Source organism: Benincasa hispida, chromosome 9 (assembly GCF_009727055.1).
Source record: "Benincasa hispida cultivar B227 chromosome 9, ASM972705v1, whole genome shotgun sequence".
Classification (NCBI taxonomy): domain Eukaryota; kingdom Viridiplantae; phylum Streptophyta; class Magnoliopsida; order Cucurbitales; family Cucurbitaceae; genus Benincasa; species Benincasa hispida.
The window spans coordinates 38723352-38743626 of record NC_052357.1 but is presented as its reverse complement, the minus strand read 5'-3'; the positions used below and the strand labels follow the sequence as shown (position 1 = coordinate 38743626).

Sequence of the window (20275 nt, the reverse complement as noted above, 5' to 3'; positions counted from 1 at the left end):
TATCGATAGAACACGATAGACTATTATCTATCTATATCTAAGTACTATCTATCTATATCCAAGTCATGATAGATACAAATAGTAGTCTATTGTAGATAGACTGTGATATTTTGTTATTATTTGTAAATATTTTTAACAGTTTTGTCATTTAAAATAATTTTCCTAATTAAAAACTATAAAAATTCCATATGCTTAACTTGCTAAGTGTTATACTTGCCTCTTTTCTAGATGTGCTATATTTACCATTAGAGGAAGTCATATTGCTACCCACCACCATTATTTTTGTCATATAAGCCAAGATTATAGATCATATCAACTTACTCTTCTCAACTTCAAATTTATTAAAATTATAAGCAAAACATCCTATTAAATTGCTAGCTCAATAAAAATAAATAAAGAAAAGCTAGCTATGCTAGTTTGAATATTTATTCTTAACATTAATAAATCACAGTTTCAACGCCATAGACTTGGTATATTATGGCTAGCCATGCACTTGCTTTTAAACTACAATATGAGTCCATTCATGCACACATTGTCAAAGAAAAGCAATATTTTATGAAATAACACTAGAAAAATATTAAATGAATGACTTAGAACATCTTGGGAACACGAAAAAGAGTAATAGCTATGTTGTTAAATTTTTATCAACATGCCAATATTTGCATCGATATTTTCATTTTCATGAGTTCCACATCAATATAAAAGGTTAATCGATGTAAAAAAATTCATGAAACATAAAAAATGATAAACAAAACGTCACCCCCATATGAATGTAGTACAAATATTAAATATTTTAATTTGTTTAAAAAACATAAAATATTTATTTACTAATTTAAATATTTAAATATTTGTTGATTTTTATAACTTTTCATGAATTTTCATCAATATCAATATTTTATCAATTTTTTTTAAAAAAATTAAGACATCGACATCTTCGTCATCATCGATCGTTTAAACCTTCATTTTGGTGAGTTTAGAAGTTAATTAGTCACCCAGATATCCTAATTTTCTTTCTTCTTTGATAAAACTAATATATATTCCATATAACAAAAATCTAAAAAAAAAAGTTAAAAAAGAACTCTCACAAAGTAATTCTTAAATCCATTATATTGTAAAATTAATATATAGAAGTAATAATTTTTTTTAAAAAAAAAAAAAAAGTTAAATAACTTTTCTAACAGCAAAAGAAGCTTGATTTCATGTATTTAAATAATAATCCAAACTAGTTTCTTTATTTTTACAAAGATGATGGAAAACTTAGAACAAGTCAAGAAAATATCAAACACATTATTTTTTTCAATATCAACTACTAAGGTTGATCAATTAAAATGCTCTTAATCGGCCAATTCCGATTAATTTTACTTCTATTAAAAAAAGAAAAAAAAAAAAGTTAGATCCAAATTTTGTGGTTTGTAATAAAAATAAAACATTATATTTAACTGTATACAATCTTGTTGGTCAACTATATTAACTTCAACTCAACAACTTCTTATAATTGCGTAAGTACAATCTTGTTTTTCTTCATTGATAATATTTTACTGATTCCACTTTTGGTTATGTTATAATGATTTTTTTAAAAAAAATTATTTTACAATTTACAATGACTCGGTTTGCGTTGAAGAGGTAAGAAAAATTTGTCTATATAAAGGTGGAGCATTCGTTTCAAATGTAGAACCCCAAACCCTAATTGTAAACAAAGATATGGGTTCTTCAATGGCCTCCCTTCTTATTGCAATCTTTGTTGTAGCTCTAAGCTTGCCATCATCGTTAGCTGGAGATTACGGTTACTATTTCTCCCCACCACCACCTTCTACATATAAGTCGCCGCCGCCGCCGATTTACTATACACCTTTACCACCAATTTATAAATTTTCTCCACCTCCTTTGTACTATTACTCTCCTCCTCCTGTCTACAAATCTCCTCCACCTCCAATCTACCCATCTCCTCCACCACCAGTCTACCCCTCTCCTCCACCTCCTATATACAAATCTCCTCCTCCACCCGTTTATCCCTCTCCTCCACCTCCCATTTATAAATCTCCTCCACCCCCAGTATACACATCTCCTCCACCTCCTGTCTACAAATCTCCTCCGCCACCAGTTTATCCCTCTCCTCCACCACCTGTGTATTACTCTCCACCACCACCAATTTACCCATCTCCTCCACCTCCCACCTACAAATCTCCTCCACCGCCAGTGTATCCCTCTCCTCCACCACCTGTGTATTACTCTCCTCCACCACCAATATATTACTCTCCTCCACCAGTTTACCCATCTCCTCCACCTCCCACCTACAAATCTCCTCCACCGCCTGTGTACCCCTCTCCTCCACCACCAGTTTATCCCTCTCCTCCACCTCCTATATACAAATCTCCTCCACCGCCAATATACCCGTCTCCTCCACCTCCCGTCTACAAATCTCCTCCACCACCAGTATACTCATCTCCTCCACCCCCCGTCTACAAGTCTCCTCCACCTCCAGTGTACTACTCTCCTCCTCCACCAGTCTACTCATCTCCTCCACCTCCTGTTTATAAATCTCCTCCGCCGCCAGTCTACCCCTCTCCTCCACCTCCTGTATACTACTCTCCTCCTCCACCAATTTATCCCTCTCCTCCACCACCTATTTATAAATCTCCCCCTCCACCAGTCTACTTATCTCCTCCACCTCCTGTATACTATTCTCCTCCACCAGTTTACCCATCCCCTCCACCACCCGTTTACTACTCTCCTCCACCACCAGTCTATTCCTCTCCCCCACCTCCCATTTATAAATCTCCACCACCACCAGTTTATCCCTCTCCTCCTCCCCCTGTTTACAAATCTCCACCCCCACCAGTCTACCCTTCTCCTCCACCTCCTGTATACTACTCTCCTCCACCACCAATCTACCCCTCTCCTCCTCCTCCCGTATATAAATCCCCCCCACCACCAGTTTATCGTTCTCCTCCACCACCAGTCTATCCCTCTCCTCCACCCCCTGTCTATAAATCCCCTCCACCTCCTATGTATTATTCCCCTCCTCCACCAGTCTACCCGTCTCCTCCACCTCCAATCTATAAATCTCCTCCACCACCAGTCTATTACTATCTTCCTCCACCAATATACTACTCCCCACCACCACCAATCTATTATTCTCTAACACCACCTACAAAATATATGTATAAGTCACCTCCACCTCCATCATACTTTTAGGTTAAGATATGTACTCTACTATTAAGCACGTTATGGTGAGCTTCAAATGCATATATAAGTTAATAAATTGATCAAACATATTCATGTATCTCAACTTACATTTTACTTATACTTAATGTTTTATTTACACAGGCTCAATGTTTAATTTTGCAAGGGAAAAAAAGTAAGAAATATACATCTTTCGAATCAATAAGGAGGATAGCCTGATGAAGATCATCAATCATTGTTATACAAAGAAGGCTCTTTAATTTGTTTGTTGATTACCTCTGATATCTTTAGTTGTTTCTACATGTTTCCTATTTAATCAATAAAATTAAAGCTTTTGTGCTTCTTGATAAAGAAAAAAACTTAAAATCTTTGCATTGTGAAACACGTGAATGAAAATTTTGTTTCTCCAAATTATGTGGACAATATATTAAAAGGATTCAATATAACATATTTGCTTTAAGTATGTGTAAAGTAATTGTAAAATTAATTTAAGAATCTAACACTATAAATACGATAACAAAATAACTTGGATGTTTCAACAAGAAGATTTTCACGATCGACATCAAACATAATTTGATCTATGACATCAATTTTACTAAGTAATGAAAGAGATCTGAAAATTTAGATTATCTAACACAAGACCAAACTTGTTGCACAGGATGTCACCACATTTCTAAAAACATCATAAATAAATGCAGAAAACTAAAACCAGAATAAAACACGGAGTTTGGTAACTCAGTTTGGTACAATACCATTTACATTTGAAAGACAATGTACTTGTGGAAAGATATATTCACTAATATAAAGTCAAACAATTACAACGATGTACTTATCTGTAAATAAAGAGAGAATTTAATTATATATGATATAATTAAATTAATTCAATTATATATGATATAATTATCATAATGTATTTAATACATTATTATTTGATTGGAGGAAATAAATATTTGAATGAGATTCAAATAAATTTTCTATGAATGTGATTTATAGTTGTTAAATTTAATATAAATATGATTTATATTAAATGCCATAAAATAGAAAAAATGAACTATAATTTATATTATATATGATACAATATTAAAACTATAGATTATGTGTTATATTTGATATAATATATAGTTTAATATAAAAAATATATGATAAGTTAGTTATCATATTTATTTATATTAAATTTATTATTTTGGATAATTATTCCTCTTTTCTCTCCAACCACCTTAATGGGTGGTTAAATAGTTTTATAGCAAATTGAAATAAATGAAAATTTGATTTCTTTTCTTCCACACGATACAGACACAAGTTTGAGAGATATATGATTGAAGTTTTGTTATACGATAGAAGAGTTTTGTCTTCTTCAATCTTGTTCCTCCTCCAAACTAAAAATCGCCTTCCTAACCAAAATAGTCAGAGCCCACAACTACTGGACTCTCACCTTAAGTATACCGAAGGTTCCTGGTAGTTATGTCTCTTGTTGGTTCGAGTTTTCTTAAAGAGGATCTTCGATTCTTCAAGCTTGTTGCTGTTTTTGGGTTCGTGATAGTTCGAGGGTTCTACACGAAGAAACATTCTTTAAAGGTCTCTTGAACTCTTTTTCTTAGTAAAAATCATGTTGTAATTTACTATTTAAGAATGCATATCCTGTATGTTTACTGTAAATTTATTTTTCAATCAAATTGTAAATTTGTAGGTTACCAATTTGTTCAACTATGTGATTCCAAGGTTGGCATTGAACATTCCTTATGATCGCATAAGTAGATTTCCTACACAAAAAAAAAAAAAAAAAAAAAAAACAACAACAACAATTTTTATAACTTTCGTAGATAAAGAGACTTTGTGTGTGTGATCACATGATATAATTATTTTTATGAATTCTTTATCAAGCCATCGCATTTTCAGAATCTTTTTTCCCAATTGTTTTAGATAAAAGAGGTAAAATAACTTGTATTTCTACAAGTTATCAGTGTGATAAAGGATTTGGAGTTGTATTTGATAAAAAGAATTACATAATCGAAAATGCTTGGGATAGAAAAGTCTTATCTGTTGGAAATAGGGATGAAAATGTGTACACACTTGATTTGAATGATTGCCCTATTATTGATAAATGTCTTTCTGTGTTGTATGATAATTCTTGATTATGGCATAAAAGACTAGGACATGCTAGCATGCACTTAATTTCAAATATTTCCAAGATTTTTTTGGTTAGAGGTCCTCCTAAATTTAAATTTGAAAAGGACAAAGTTTGTGATGCTTATCAAATGGGTAAGCAAAGTAAGTCTTCTTTCAAATCTAAAAATATGATCTCTACTACTAGATCCCTACAACTGTTACACATGGACTTATTTGGCCCTTCTAGAATTGCTAGTTTTGGAGGGAACTATTATGCCGTTGTGATAGTTGATGATTTTTCTAGATTTATTTGGGTCTTGATGATAATATATAAGGATGATGCTTTGAAATTTTTTGTTAGTTTTGCTAAAAGAGTTCAAAATGAAAAAGGATTTTTTATTTCTAGAATTAGAAGTGATCATGGAAGAGAATTTGATAATGATGCTTTTAAAAAATTTTGTGAAGAAAATGGTTCTTCTTATAATTTTTTCTCTCCAAGGATTCCTCAACAAAACGGTGTGGTTGAAAGGAAAATTCGTACTTTGCAAGAATTTACTAGGTCAATGTTTAATGAGTATAGTTTACCTAAATATTTTTGGGTGAAACCCGTTAATACCGTTTGCTAAATAGACTTTTAATTAGACCATAAAATAAAACTCCTTATGAGCTTTGACATGGAAAAATTTCAAATATTGGGTATTTCAAAGTTTTTTTTTTATTACAAATGTTTTATTTTGAATAACAAAGAAAAACTTGGAAAATTTTATTCTTATGTTGGTATTTTCCTCTACTAGTAAAGCTTATAGAGTTTTCAATAAGAGAACATTAGTTATTGAGGAATCTATGCATGTTGTATTTGATGAATCTTGTAATGATGTTTCTATTGAGCCTATTTGTAGTGATGATTTAGAAAATGATATTGGAGATTTACTTGTTAGTGACAAAGGTAAAGAAATTGTTTCAAGTATGCAAGAAGTAAGCATCAATGAAAAGAAAGAAGATGATTTTTCGTCCATGATTAAAGAGTGGAGATATGCTCCATCTCATCCCAAGGATTTGATTCTTGGTGATCCTAAACAAGGTGTGAAAACTCGTTTTTCTCTTAATTATTTAGTAATCTTGTTTTTTTTTCCTCAAGTTGAACCTAAAAGTTTTAAACATGTTGAATGTGATGAGTTTTGGATTTGGGAACTAAATGGGTTTTTAGTTCCTAGACCTTCTAATGCATCTATAATTGAAACTAAATGGGTTTTTAGAAATAAGCTGGATGAAAATGAAAATACAATAGAAATAAGGCTACACTTGTAGCTCAAGGTTATTGTCAAGAAGAAGGTATAGATTATGAAGAGACTTTTGTACCAGTTGCTAGATTAGAAGCTATTACAATGTTGCTTGCTTTTCCTCTCATAAGAATTTCATTTTGTATCAAATGGATGTAAAGAGTGTTTTTTTTAAATGGTTATGTTGTGGAAGAAGTTTATGGAAAGGATCGGGTTTGCTTTTGAACCTGTAAAATGAGCAAGGTAGAAATTCGGCTTTCATATGTGAAAATAGTCAAAGGAGATTTTGTAATTGAAATCCTAAGAGGCGCTTGGAAAAGTGGATGTAGGTCAAGTTTGAACCACTATAAAAATTACAATGTCTTATTCTCTAACTCTTTACTAATTATTTTGCATTTAATCTTAATTGCATGATTTTATTGTTGAGATTAATTTAGTATATTGTTACATAATTTTTATCGATCTTGTTATTTAGCATAAGTTAGAGTTTTTATTAATTTAATTTTAAAATATCTAATTAGATCAAATTGAGCATACTTTAAAAAAAAGTTTAATTAAACCTATTCAACCCCCTAGGGTTTCCATACCATTCAACAAATACTACCCACGACAATTCTGTGATGCAAAAAGGAATGAATTCTTTAAACTTAAACAAGGATCTATCACAGTGGTTGAGTATAAGAATAAATATACGAAGCTATCAAAGTATGTCATCAGTGTAACTAGGGATGAGGTTGAGAGATGTAAATGATTCGAGGAAGGATTAAGAGAATAAATTCGTATACCTATAATAGCTAGTGCTGAGTGAGATGATTTTCTAAATTGGTGGAAGTTGTTATGGGGGTGGAAAAGAATGTGGTAGAAAGAAACTAGGAAAGAGAGACTGTGCAGGATATTAGTATATCCAAATCTCCAAGTCCATCTACTGACCAAACAAATGAAAAGGGGAATAAAAGGTTTGTACCCAGAGTATCTGGCAAAGGAACTTTTAAACACAAGCATAGTGGAACATCAAGCTCTAAATCGAGTTCGAGTAAAGAAATTCAGAGATAAGGGAAGTTGGTCATTCTCTAAATCCTTTAGGAGATTCACGGGCTGAGTAATTGGAGGAGATTGATGTTACTATTAACAAGAGACCTTTGTATTCCTTGTGAGACATATATCATTGGGGTCAGTTTCTCGACGGAACCCATGCGTGTTATAAATGTGGATGGTCTGGTCACTTCAAAAGAGAATGTCCACAGTTATGCAAGAGGACAAGGTTGCACAAAGAACTTCATCGTAAATGGCAAACCAGTGGACAAGTCTTGTAAATACTAGAGAAGAAGGGTCAAGTGGAGTAAAACAGAAAGGAATCATAGGTCAATCTCGCCAACAAGGGAGGATGTATGCAGTAACACAACAGGAAATGGAAGATCCACTTAAGATTGTGAAAGGTAGCAGTCAAGCTCTAGGTGTAACGACTCGACCTTTCAAGTACTCCGACAATGGTCATTACTCATATTTACAGATTTACATTCAAACCATTTTGACCATTAAAGCAAGAATTTATTGAAACAGGACCCAAACATGCATTATAACAATTATAACATACTTTCAATGCATGTAACATGGTTTCTACAGTGGGATTTTAAATCTACATGGCATACTATATGCATATACATGAATTATTTAATTATCACATACATCTCATGCATAAACAATTAAATACTAACTGTTATGGTTTTTGTTTTGGCATGAACAAGTAAACAGATAGCTAACTATTACAAACAGCTTCAAAACTATCTTTGAACCGCTCGAACCACTCCAAACCAAACCCAAACAACTTGAATCGGGCTGGATGAGTCTGAATCGAACCAACAAAGTCTGAACCGGACCAGCCAAAACCCTTTGAGGTTGAACCGGATTGGACCTTAAGAAAACCGGTCGATCTGGCTGCTCTCGGTTCAACCTCAAAGTGCTGCTAAAGCCGATCATGTAGTGCTAAATGTAATCGTCTAGTGTCATCGCCTTAGGTTGAGAGGAAGTATACGATCATTTAGTGTTTGCTGAAAGCTAAACGATTGTTTAGCTCTATCGTATAGGACTACACGATCATTTAGTTCCATCGTCGTGCTATCGCTTAGCTCCATCGCCTAGAGCTAAACGATCGCTTAACACCATTGCCCAGCGCTTTCATTGCTTAGTATCCGCCGCAGCTAAACGATCGCTTAGCTTCATCGTATAGAACATCATCGCGTCACTTAGCATTTATCTGCACGATCGTTGAGCTCCGCGACTAAACGATCGCTTAGTGCTATCGCGTAGCACTTCATCGCATCGCTTAGCATACATCATAGCTAAACGATCTTATAACACCATCGTTTAGCAAATTCAACGTATCGTTTAGTTCCCACAACAAAACTAAACGATTGCATAGTGCTATCGTATAGCAAATTCACGCATTTAGCTCCCGTAGGTACACGATCGCTTAGCGTTCAACATCACAACGACCAGTGCCCATTGCTAAATGATCGTCTAGCTTTTCTTCACATCGTGTAATGTCTAGAGCTAAACGATCACTTAGTAACTAGACCTCAACAACAAATTTGAGCAGAAGCTAAAAAAACTAGAACAGTAACTCGGCCTCCTTCGCTTGTTTCTTCAATTACATCTTAATTTCAACTCTAATGACTCCAAATAATTACAGACTCTTTCTAACACACAAAAACTCATCAAACAAGAGCCAAAAATTTAATTGAGAAATTAAAGAGAATTAAGATGCCAAAACTCAAAAACCATAGCAGTGCATCAGTTTTATATATCTCATGAAAAACACCTACCTTGTCAAAATTAAACCGAATTAAAAAGATGCTCTGATACCAATTGAAAGAGTTAAATAACATGCAAAGAAGTATCAAGGATCCATAAGCATTCAAATTCACTAATTTTGGCAGAAACTAAAGCATGCTCTTCTAAAAAGAGGGTTTTAAGATCATACCTTTGAAGAACACTCGAAGAATCCGAATGTACAGCAGCAATCTTCACCAGAAATTACCGTGAACCACCTCAAAGTCTTCCCTAGGAGTTTTAGATAGATTTGTGGGACTCAAGAACAACTTGAATTGGTGAAGAACAATGAAGAACACACAACAGCCGGATGGAAAGAACAGTTTCTTCTCACAGAGATTTTTTTCTCAAAATTTCTGCATTAATTCTTCTCAAATGACTCCAAACTTCTTTATATATTGTAGATGAATATGCAAAGAAGTGAAGTGTATGGTTTGCAACTCATGCTTGGAGAATTAATGAAGAGAAGTTGATGGCTTTTGTGTGAGCATGAAGATGAAGGTAATGGAAAATCTACATTCTCCATTTTGTGCTTGGCATACAAAAATCAGTTTTCATTTTTCTTTTAAAATCACAAAATGTTTTCAAAAACATTTTGATTAATAAAATTGACAATGATTTTCTAAAATTAAGTTCATAAATTAATTTAATATCAAATATTAAATCAATTTTGCATAATAATCATCTTCATATATTTAAATCATATTTAAATATCTATTCTCTTGTTCCGTTTAATCTTAACATTTCAAATTAATTTCTCAAGCTACTCTAAAGCTTATCCATTTACGAGCTAGTAGGGAAACCTCGCGGACTTACAGATCATGAGCTCCAACGATTCGAGATTAATAGGCTAAACTTATTAGTCCAATTTAACCCCAATTAGTTAACTAATAGGACACTCCACTATAGCCCATAGTTGAACTCCCCTCATTGTAGATATATCATGTCCACATAATAACCATAATCAGTAAGTCGATCCTTCATAGGTTGTTCGTAATCACAGCTAGGTCAAAAATACCATTTTACCCTTGTGAATACATCTTGTTCCTTAAGTTCTTACTGATCTTCTAATGAACAATTCTGATTCATAACCTTCATGAATCAAATCCTTTATCTATCATGAGAAGGTTGGGTCTCGATTGTTCAAGACCTGTAATCAGTACTTAAGAGAACAACCTATCTGCTAACCCTAAATAGGGTAGAAGTGAATTCCATCTTGCAAGACTATGTCCCCAGCTATTCATCCGGTCTTTTATTGAGCAGTGCAGTTGGACTACTCTCACCGTTTGCAGATTGAAGGATAATCTCAAACAAATAGAAGTTCATAGCTAGCTCAGAATTAAGATCGAGTTAACCTAGGTTACATATTAAATGAAATAGTCAGTTTTAACAGTAAATGGTCGTTATAAAGAAAAGTGACTATTTTCGTGGTCCAGTCTATATGCAAACTCATTGCATAGGATGCCCCCACTCATGTCTCAACATGAACGATTTGTGGATCACATCGGTTGTAGCACTTTACAACTTCTTGTAACAACTATAGAGTAGGTCACATCCAATAGTGTTACTAGGATGAGATACTCAATTTCATCCATATACTCATTAGACCATTTAGGCTATATACTGTCAACTTGTTTATGTCATTACATAAAGTTACAACATTCAAACTATAGCCAAGGATGCGTTTATTGGATTTTCATAATAAGATGAAAAATCAACAAGTCATTATTATTGATAAAATAGAATGTTTAACACGAACTGTGAGTTGTAGGACATTCCCAACAATTGTCCTAGTCCAATCTGTATCATATAGATTGATAGATGCTTTAGTGTTGCTCTCTCCCTCCCTTTTGATTGCTTACCCACAAAATGCATACTTTTTGTTGGTAAAAGCCAACACATTTTAGGTTTTCAAAAGATGGACTTGTAGTGCTACATGTCGTGTATGATCTACCACCTTTCCTATCATTCAATTTGTTGCTAGAAAATGCTGAAGTTTCCTTTCTTCAGCTGTTATTTATTACATATTTTAAACTACTTCTGTGTTTTGTGTTTCACTCCTGGCGTGTTATAAATATGTTTTTCTTGTAAGATCAAGGAAACCTTCCATCTTTGAAATGGACATATTTCTTTCCATAGGTCTCCAATTCTTGTATCAGTGCTGTGGTTTTGATTGCAATATTCGGTCAGATGTACCTGATCCAGCCTTTGACTTGTCTCAAGGTAAGTTGAGTTCATTGTATTTCAATAATGAAATGATTTTGAGTGAAGTTTTTCATTTTGTTAGGTTCAAGTTTGACATGTAAGGCTAAATTTTGATTCTTGGGGATTTGGAAGGAAGATAGGAAGATTGCATTGGACATGTTTTAAGAAGTTAACAAGTGGAGAAGGTACACCCAACACAAAAAGGACTTCATAACAACATTAATAACAAGTACAAGGTAATATTTATAAGATGCTTATCTTAAAAGTCTATTTGTTCTAAAGGTTTGGATTAGATTCAATGTTGGAATGCTATGACTATCCTGCAGTTATGGTAGTCATAGCTTAGTCGTTTATGACTTCCATTGAGTGGTTTATGGTAGTGGAACTTCTTAAATATCATTTGGTAGTTTATATTTATGCATTATTTGCCTAAATGAATCTGGTTGCACTATGGTAGTTTGTGGGTTATTCATGCATGGTGGGTTAGATTAATTTTTCGTTATCATCGTCGAATCTTTTGTTATCACTTGTTTAACCATTTATTGTGCTTCTTCGTCAATTTGAATCTAATTCTTCATTGGAATCTTGTTTGAATAATCTAGGATTGACCCTCGATAACATTTTTTAATTGGAGACGTTTTTTGTGGTTTCATTTTATTGAAGTATTGTATCTATTTAGTGTACTTTTTAGTTGCTTGAAGTTTTGGTGTTGATTACCACAGATAAGTTCAAGATTGTATGTGACTTGGGGCATCTTATGGAGTTTTCCTGAGGTCAAATCCCTTTTGTTTTTTTTTGTTTTTCCCATTTCAATTAACCATAAAATAGTGTTTATATTGTGATTTTAATTGATCATAAACTGATTAGTGCTTTATTATGGTAAGTAAGGAGACATATACTTGTTACCTCCTTGGTCATCAGTTGGTCTATCACTGAGGTAAGTACCCAAAACCCCATAGCTTGTCATTTTTCTTTGATTACAAACTTTATCTATTCACTTTTTCTTTTAGTACTTATTGAGCTATTGTAACTTTGAGCATTAGTCTGAGATCTGTTCAATATTTTTTAAAAAAAGATCTTTGTATATCATATTTATGTGATTCAAATGGTGGATGATTTGTGATATGTTTCCACCTGTTAGATATTTTGTTCATTGTTAGCTTGTTTTTTCTTGTTAAGTGTGCCATTCATTTTGTGGTTTGTATCGTAAAGTTTTATTTGATAGATGGTTGTGGGCTTATTCAACTTAACAGACTTAGATTGAGTTTGACAAGAGTCTAACTCTAAGGACACGATTCTGAAAATATATCTCGAAATTAATATTTAGAGTTCTACTTTCTTATTTGATAGATGGTTGTTAAGAGTTCTCCTTTTTATGCTAACTACTCGTGTTTGCTGGCTTTTAAAATCACTTTCTATAGATTTTATGGTTTATTGTGATATTTTTTTGGATTGATGGAATTTTGAACTTTGCTGAGTTTTTGTTTTTTAGCTTTTTATTTCATTGATAGGAACCGAGTCCATGAATCTAGAGGTATAAGATCGAATGCCATGTGACAACTTTTGAGAATTGAAGTCGAGTGAGTAATTAGATCTGAGTTTTTGTAAATCATTGTTGTTTATATTGTTTGTTCTGTTGAGAGAAGATTGTTGTTTGACTATTGTTGGAAGTGCATTTCTTTAAACAGGTATTAAAGTAAAAGTCTTTTGTATTGTTGTGGTAGTGTTGTCATGTTGCCGAAATTTTTCTAAAACATAAGAGTTATAAAGTTAGTTGTAGGTTAAAATATGGTAATATTCCTTAGTTTAGAACATTGAAATTTGGGATCATTACAATGATTATTGTGCAGCTATGTAGTTGTTTATGGGTTGAGTTCATTTCTTTCGTTATTTATAAATTACTTATATTAAGGCAACTTATATTTGTTTGTTTATACACTCTCATATGACATCGCTCGCACGAGTACAAGGAGGTTTTGCATTCATTCCTTTTGGTAAGTTTGTATAAATATAGTTTCCATACTTCATGTAATTTCTTTTAGTATGATTCATTTATTTTTAAATTATTCTTGATTTTATATACTTAAGCCCAGAATTATTGTCCATTTTTTGGGAGCTAACTATTATTCGTTGTTTGTGAGCAAGACTTAGATTTAAATTTTTGTGTTTGTTGAGATCATAATATATAAAAACAATTCTTGTTTGTGGATAAATTATTATAATATCGTTTTTAACTTTTTGACCGACATTAAAAATGGATTAGACAATGACATTTAAAAAAAACGGACAATAATTAAAAAAATGGACAATAATTCTGGGCTTTAATGTCGATTTAAAACTGACATTAAAAGGCTTTAATGTCGATTGACAACCGACATTAAAGATCGTGTTATAAAAGGTCTTTAATATCGATTTAAAACCGACATTAAAAACCTTTTATAATACCATTTTCAATGGCGGTTGTCAACCAACATTAAAGTCTTTTAATGTCAGTTCTAAACCGACATTAAAGCCCAAAAATTTTATAGTGTAAATTTAGCTTAACCAATAAAAGCTTTTCATTTATTTCAATTTAATCCCAATTTTCAAAAATGAAAGGGAAACTAAAAATTATTGAGATAACCAACTTAAAATTTCTTGAAATTCAAGATGTTACACCAAGTGTTTGAAAAATGCAATATACCACTAAGGAGCATTCCTTTATATAATATATAAATGTGTTTGAAATGTAATAGTAGTAGGATATGGAGAACAATGCACTAAATAGTTTTTGAATTCGTAAACTTTGGAGTAGTTTGTAAGTATGTTAGGTGATGATGTTCCTTAAGTAGTTTATAAATCAGAAGTTATAAGGTAATGTTGAAATGTTGCTTGGATGAGGTTGATATGTATGGAAAGATGTGTTGGGTGTTTATTATCATCAAAGGAGATGAGGTAATGATAACTTCAAGTTGTTTTTAGTTGAATTTCAAGGACGAAATTCAAATTGGAGTTAAACTACTAGGGAACGAAAATTATCCAAGTGTTATAAGAAGAGAAGGATGAGTTAAGTGTTCAAATATGAGAAGAAAAATATCTAAATATGGTAAACACCAACACACCAAACAACCCTCCAAACTTTACGCCTTAATCTATTCCCTTTGTTAAAATGGTGGTTCCAAGCAAGCTCAGTATCCCAAAACAAAATTCCACGAGAACACCGACCCCATAAAAGCATGTCCTCCCAGATAATCTTACTAAATGAACACTCAAAGAATTCCATATAATTCGTAAAAGAAATTGAATAAATAAATTGGTAAATGACTAAAGGTGTGTTTGGAATATACTTTCAAGTGTTTAATTTAAAAAATAAGTCATTTAAGAAGAAATTGAAGTGTTTGGTATCTACTCAAAATAGTTTTTCAAATGTATTCTAATTCATTTTTTATCAAAAGTATTTAAATAAAATTGAGTTTTTTTTTTTTAAAAAAAACATTCATTTCTCAAGTCAATTCAAACTGTCCTAAAGGTGTGAACTGAAATATATATTTAATGAATAATTGTGAAAAATCTTCTAAAATCAAACATTTGCATTTGAAATATTTGATTCTACTGATTCAGTAGATTTATATTTGCATTTGAAATATTTGATTCCGTATATTCATCAACAACCGTTTGACTAGGGATATAATTGTCCAAAATTTTCATATAAATCTAAACATGAAAATTTTATAAATTATGGACATTCATGAAATTAAGTTTGTGAAATGGTTTTACTGTCTAAATATTCCTTATTTGGGCTAAATTTTAAAAGCCCAAATAAGCAGCCCAACAACTCTTCAAGTCANCTAAATCCTTTGCTCCTCCATCTCTGATCATACCAATCCACGCTTTTTCGACGCCTCCACCGGTCCACCGCCACTGTAAGCCATCAATTTTCTCTCTTTTTTGTTTATCTGATTTCATGGTTGTACCTCGTTTTTCATTCGGCCTTCGATTTTTCCTTTATTCCTATCATTTTTCTTTTGTTATTGACGAAATTGATTTCAAGTTGAAGGAAAACTAATCTTCAGGATCTGTTTCTGGAATTTTGTAGTTTCCTTGCCGTGTTGTTCAGATCTGTGGATCTGTTTTTCAATTTGTTTGAAATGTTTTTCTAATTGCATCTTGTAACGATCTGAAATGAAGAATGTGATGGTTGCTTTAAATTTATGTGTTTATATGAAGCAGATGACAAAAATGAAGAATTTTGGGATTCCATTTTGTTATACTCCCCATCTAGTATTATTCGAAGAAGACTAGGATATTCGCTATATCCGTTTGTGTTGAATTATCTGTTGTTTTTCGTATTTGCTTACGGTACTTTATGGCTTTCGATTATTTATTAGCCTTTATAGGTTTGGAGTATATACGTCATTATCCTGCCAAAATAGTGGCGTTTCTGCCCACATCTCAAGACCCAAATTAACAATCTGTAATCTTGCTTTTTTCAAAACTTGTTTTAAAAAATGAATAGAGTTTCAGAATAATTAGTTTTTTGGTTTAATATGTCAATGAGCTCCCCCTCTCTCGGAACACACAAGTGACCTTTAGTAGTTATTTGTAATTCTATGAATATATTAATATTTTCTTCATTGTAAAGGAACTCTTGGTTGATCAAATAAGCGAAAAGGGAGAACTAACTGCAAACAGAGAAAATGTCTTTGGCCAATGGAGTGAAGTCATGCGCAAAGCTGCTGAAGTCTTCAGAATCATTGTTGGTGAAATCAGGTTTCATTACTTTGTTAGCTAGCAATTTAGATTTACTTTACCTTACATTTTACCGTTCCTGCCTATGGTCTTAACTTGCAACAATTTTTCTCAAGTTCATAATAGTGTAGTTCTAGGATTTTCTCAAACAAATTTAATTAAAGAAACAATCAAATCATTAATCAAAGTATAAGTAAACTAAAAGAAATTGCAAAATGACAACAAAAGATTATCATAAAATGTAGTTTTAGGAGACTAACTGAGCCTGAACCTTATTACAAATACTTCTAAGCTTGAACATTGGACATTGTGAAGAGCATTACTGAGAAAGAGTATATATATATATATGAAAAGATAGGTTTACTAAAATGGATTGGTAGGTCTCTTTAGTGGGTTGTGAGGTAGGTTATTTTATCTCATTTTACATGGGCCTTTCTCTTGGTAACAGTCTTAGAACTTTGTTGCTTTGCGATCCGGTCGTGGAAGAGATAAAAAATGTCTATTCTCATGGAACACGAGTTTTTCCTCTAAGGGAGTTAAGGCAAACTGTTGCTTAGGACCTCTGGTGGCTCGAAATTTACCTGTCGACTTGCCATGGATGCTTATAGAAGCTTACAGAATAGTTTGTTAATGAAATACAACCTCTGATCCAAAATCTCCATTTAGTTCCTAAGCCTTTGACTTTCAACACGTTGAGAAAGTCCCAATTAACCTTGTCAAAAGTTTTTTTCCACATCAAGTTTTATGACCACCCCCTTTTGTTTTTTTTTTCTATGCCAAACTTCAATGATCTCATTGGCTATGAGCACTGCCTCCAATATTTGTCTACCTTCAACAAATACTGACCATACTTGTGAATGGAAGGACTTTCGTGAGTCAGTTTGAGAGAACATGGGAGATAATCTTGTAAAGACAAGTGAAGCGACTAATTGTTCTGTAATTGCCAATTCTTCTAGCATCTATTAGGCAGATATATGTTTCATTAACATTAATAATATCATAATACCTTTATGAAAAAAGATCTTGGAGCACCCTAATTAAATCTAGTTGAGGATGTTCGAAGACTTTTTGAAGAACTATGCATTGCAACCATATGGTCCAGGAGATCGATTGGATCCCTCCCAAAGCATTGATTGCCAACCAGATTTCTTCTTCGGCTTGCCATTGATGATAATAGAAAATTTTGTTGATGAAATACAACCTCTGATCTAGAGTCTCCATTTAGTACTGCCTTTGACTTTCAATATCTCATTGGGGAAGTCCAAATCAACCTTGTAAAAAGCTTTTCCACGTCAAGTTTGATGACCATTCCCTTCTGTTTTTTTCTATGCCAAGCTTCATTTGATCACATTGGCTATGAGCTTCCTTCAACAAACGCTGAATTTTTGCTTAGTGATCCAATTGAGATATTTTAATGTCTTTACAATTCTGTTGCTAGCGATGGTATGTTGGATTTCCTATTTGCACACTATTATTTCACTCAGAAAGTTCAATCATTGTTGTGTAGTTACATCTAATATGCGATCGTAGTAATGTTAAGTGCAAATTGTAACTTTTAGTGGAAAATCATGGTATCACATATTTCAAAATTCAGATTCATATAAATAGTGTGAACTTCATATTTGAATTTTGTCGAAGATTTCAGATCTGGGTCTGTCCCAAACAAAATTTTGCCAGTTAGAATTTATGGATTAGTACAGAGTTGCTTCATGATAATAGTCTCTGAGTAGCATTAGCATTTTGGCTTCGGTAATGTGTCTATGTCCCAAGTGTCCTAAACTTTTGTTAGCACAGTAGATATGTATCAGATACTAGTGGTAGAAAGTCTCTGATTTCAACCCTCGTCAGGCGCATATCTCTCAATTGATAGACATAAATAGTAATGAAAGACATAATTAATAAATCTTGAGAATGATATGCTGCATAACGTTTATTCTTTAGCATATAAATGCATAAGTTTCACGGTTTTCTAGTTTTTTGGTATGAAAATTATACATTTGAAGAAAATGCCTTAAGTAAACAAACGATGTTTTTGCATTATCCGGATGTCCTAGATTTTTTGAAAATGGTGTGCCTATGTTCTTATTTTCTGTTTGCATCTGTTTTTCATAGATTATTCTATTCATTTGTCCTAATTCATGATGTTCATGTACCAATCAAGGTTTCTGAATCCTAAAATTTGATGGTTCTGTCTGACCTCATGCTGCAGCTAATCGAGGGTTTCATTCAACTGGTGTCAAGAGAATGGGAGGACATGCTCACGGACATGACGAACCATATTATTTGCACGCAAAGCATATGTACAACTTGGATAGGATGAAAAATCAAAAGTTGACCATGACGCTTGGAGTATTTACTGCATTCAGCATTGGCGTGGCTGTTCCAATCTATGCAGTCATCTTTCAGCAAAAGAAGACGGCCTCTGGATGATTGACCAAAGAATGTGTGCTTCATAGCAGGACAATAAGAAGATTCACGTTGCGTTTCAGTTCGTCTCCTTCGTTTTCTGAACTTTGTATAAACCCTCATTTCAAAATGCACAGAAACTCAGAATGTGGATTCTGATTTTGGCAATAAGTCTTTTTCATCAACATCCCCATTATTTGACATTTTTGTTCTATTCTGTTACACTTTTAGTTTGTTCCCAACACTTACTTTCCAATGAATATGATATTTATGGTCGGAGGAGACGACTTGGTCTGTAGCTTTTTGTGCTGTGGCTACTTATTGGTTTCCTGCTAACGGATACCATGTCAGCATAAGTTTGGCCTTTCCAAGATTTTCTAATTTTAAATCAGGATAGATGATAATGCCTTGGACTGTGAAGCCAATTGGGTCATATGGCATAACTAGGTTGGCACATTCGTATGAAAATATAAAGGGGTAGTTTGGCCCATTGACTTCTTAAGTTTGTGTAATCAATTAAATTTTAATGGATACTAGGATTAATTGGACAAATAGTCAAAATAGAATGGTATTTTTGAAAAATGACCAAAATGGTTTCAATTTAGAAAAATGGTCAAAGAACTAAATCTTCTACTTTTTAAAATATAAAAATGGGTTAGTTGCATAAATAAAATTCAAGCTCAAAATAATAGAATATGTAGTATAAGGATAAATTAATTGCATATATAGATCAAAAAATGGTAAAAGACTAAAGAACTCATGCCTAGCTATCATTTTGTTCGCTTCACTCAGCTATCAGTGATAACCATCGATAGCTTCTATCAATTGCTATCACTAATAAGATGATGCTATCAATGATCTCACTAATATCATGCTATCAGTGAAGTCTATCACCGATAACGTGCTAGTGGTAGCTTCTATCACCGATAACGTGTTATCAGGTAACTTCTATCATCGATAACATACTATTAATATTAGCTTCTATCACTGACAACATATTATCAGTAGTAGCTTCTATCAATCATAGCCACTGAACACCTTTTTGCCCCTTTCTTGTCCTTCCCAAACATTTATAAGTCCTTTTTCTTTTCGATGATAACTTCTATCACTGATAAACATGCTATTAGTGATAACTTCTAGGCATTCCACTTACATTTTTTAGTTTGAGATTCAACTTTATTAATTAAATTGATTAAGTTGGCTATCAATGATAGATTTCTATAAGTGGCTATTAACTATGAAAATTAATCAAAGATTAAGCTATCAATGATAGAAAATATTAATGGCTATCACTGATGGACTTTCATTTGCTATTTATATTTATTATTTGTTATAATAATCAAACTTGATGATTGGCTTGTTGGTGTTAAGTCACTTATGAATTGAGTACTTTCAAGTCCTGCGTACGGAACTTAAAATGAAAAAAAAGAAAAGAAAGGAAGAAGCAAAAATCGAAGAAGAGAAAGAAAATAAAAAGACTAAAAAAAAGGTGTAAAACAAGATAATACAAGGGAGGGCGAAATTGGAATTTAAAAAAA

General features: G+C 32.7%; 2 protein-coding genes across 2 annotated transcripts; both read left to right on the top strand.

The window, feature by feature from the left end:
* Window positions 1-1701: 1701 nt before the first annotated feature.
* LOC120084704 (extensin-1-like) lies at window positions 1702-3195 on the top strand. The gene has a single exon (XM_039040518.1). The coding sequence runs from the start codon at window positions 1702-1704 to the stop codon at window positions 3193-3195; it is 1494 nt and encodes a 497-aa protein (XP_038896446.1).
* Window positions 3196-15417: 12222 nt separating this feature from the next.
* On the top strand, window positions 15418-19035 carry LOC120086696. The gene is made up of 3 exons (XM_039043457.1): window positions 15418-15505; window positions 16225-16352; window positions 18541-19035. The coding sequence occupies exons 2-3, from the start codon at window positions 16280-16282 to the stop codon at window positions 18759-18761; spliced, it is 294 nt and encodes a 97-aa protein (XP_038899385.1). The 5' UTR covers window positions 15418-15505; window positions 16225-16279; the 3' UTR covers window positions 18762-19035.
* The last annotated feature ends 1240 nt before the right edge of the window (window positions 19036-20275 follow it).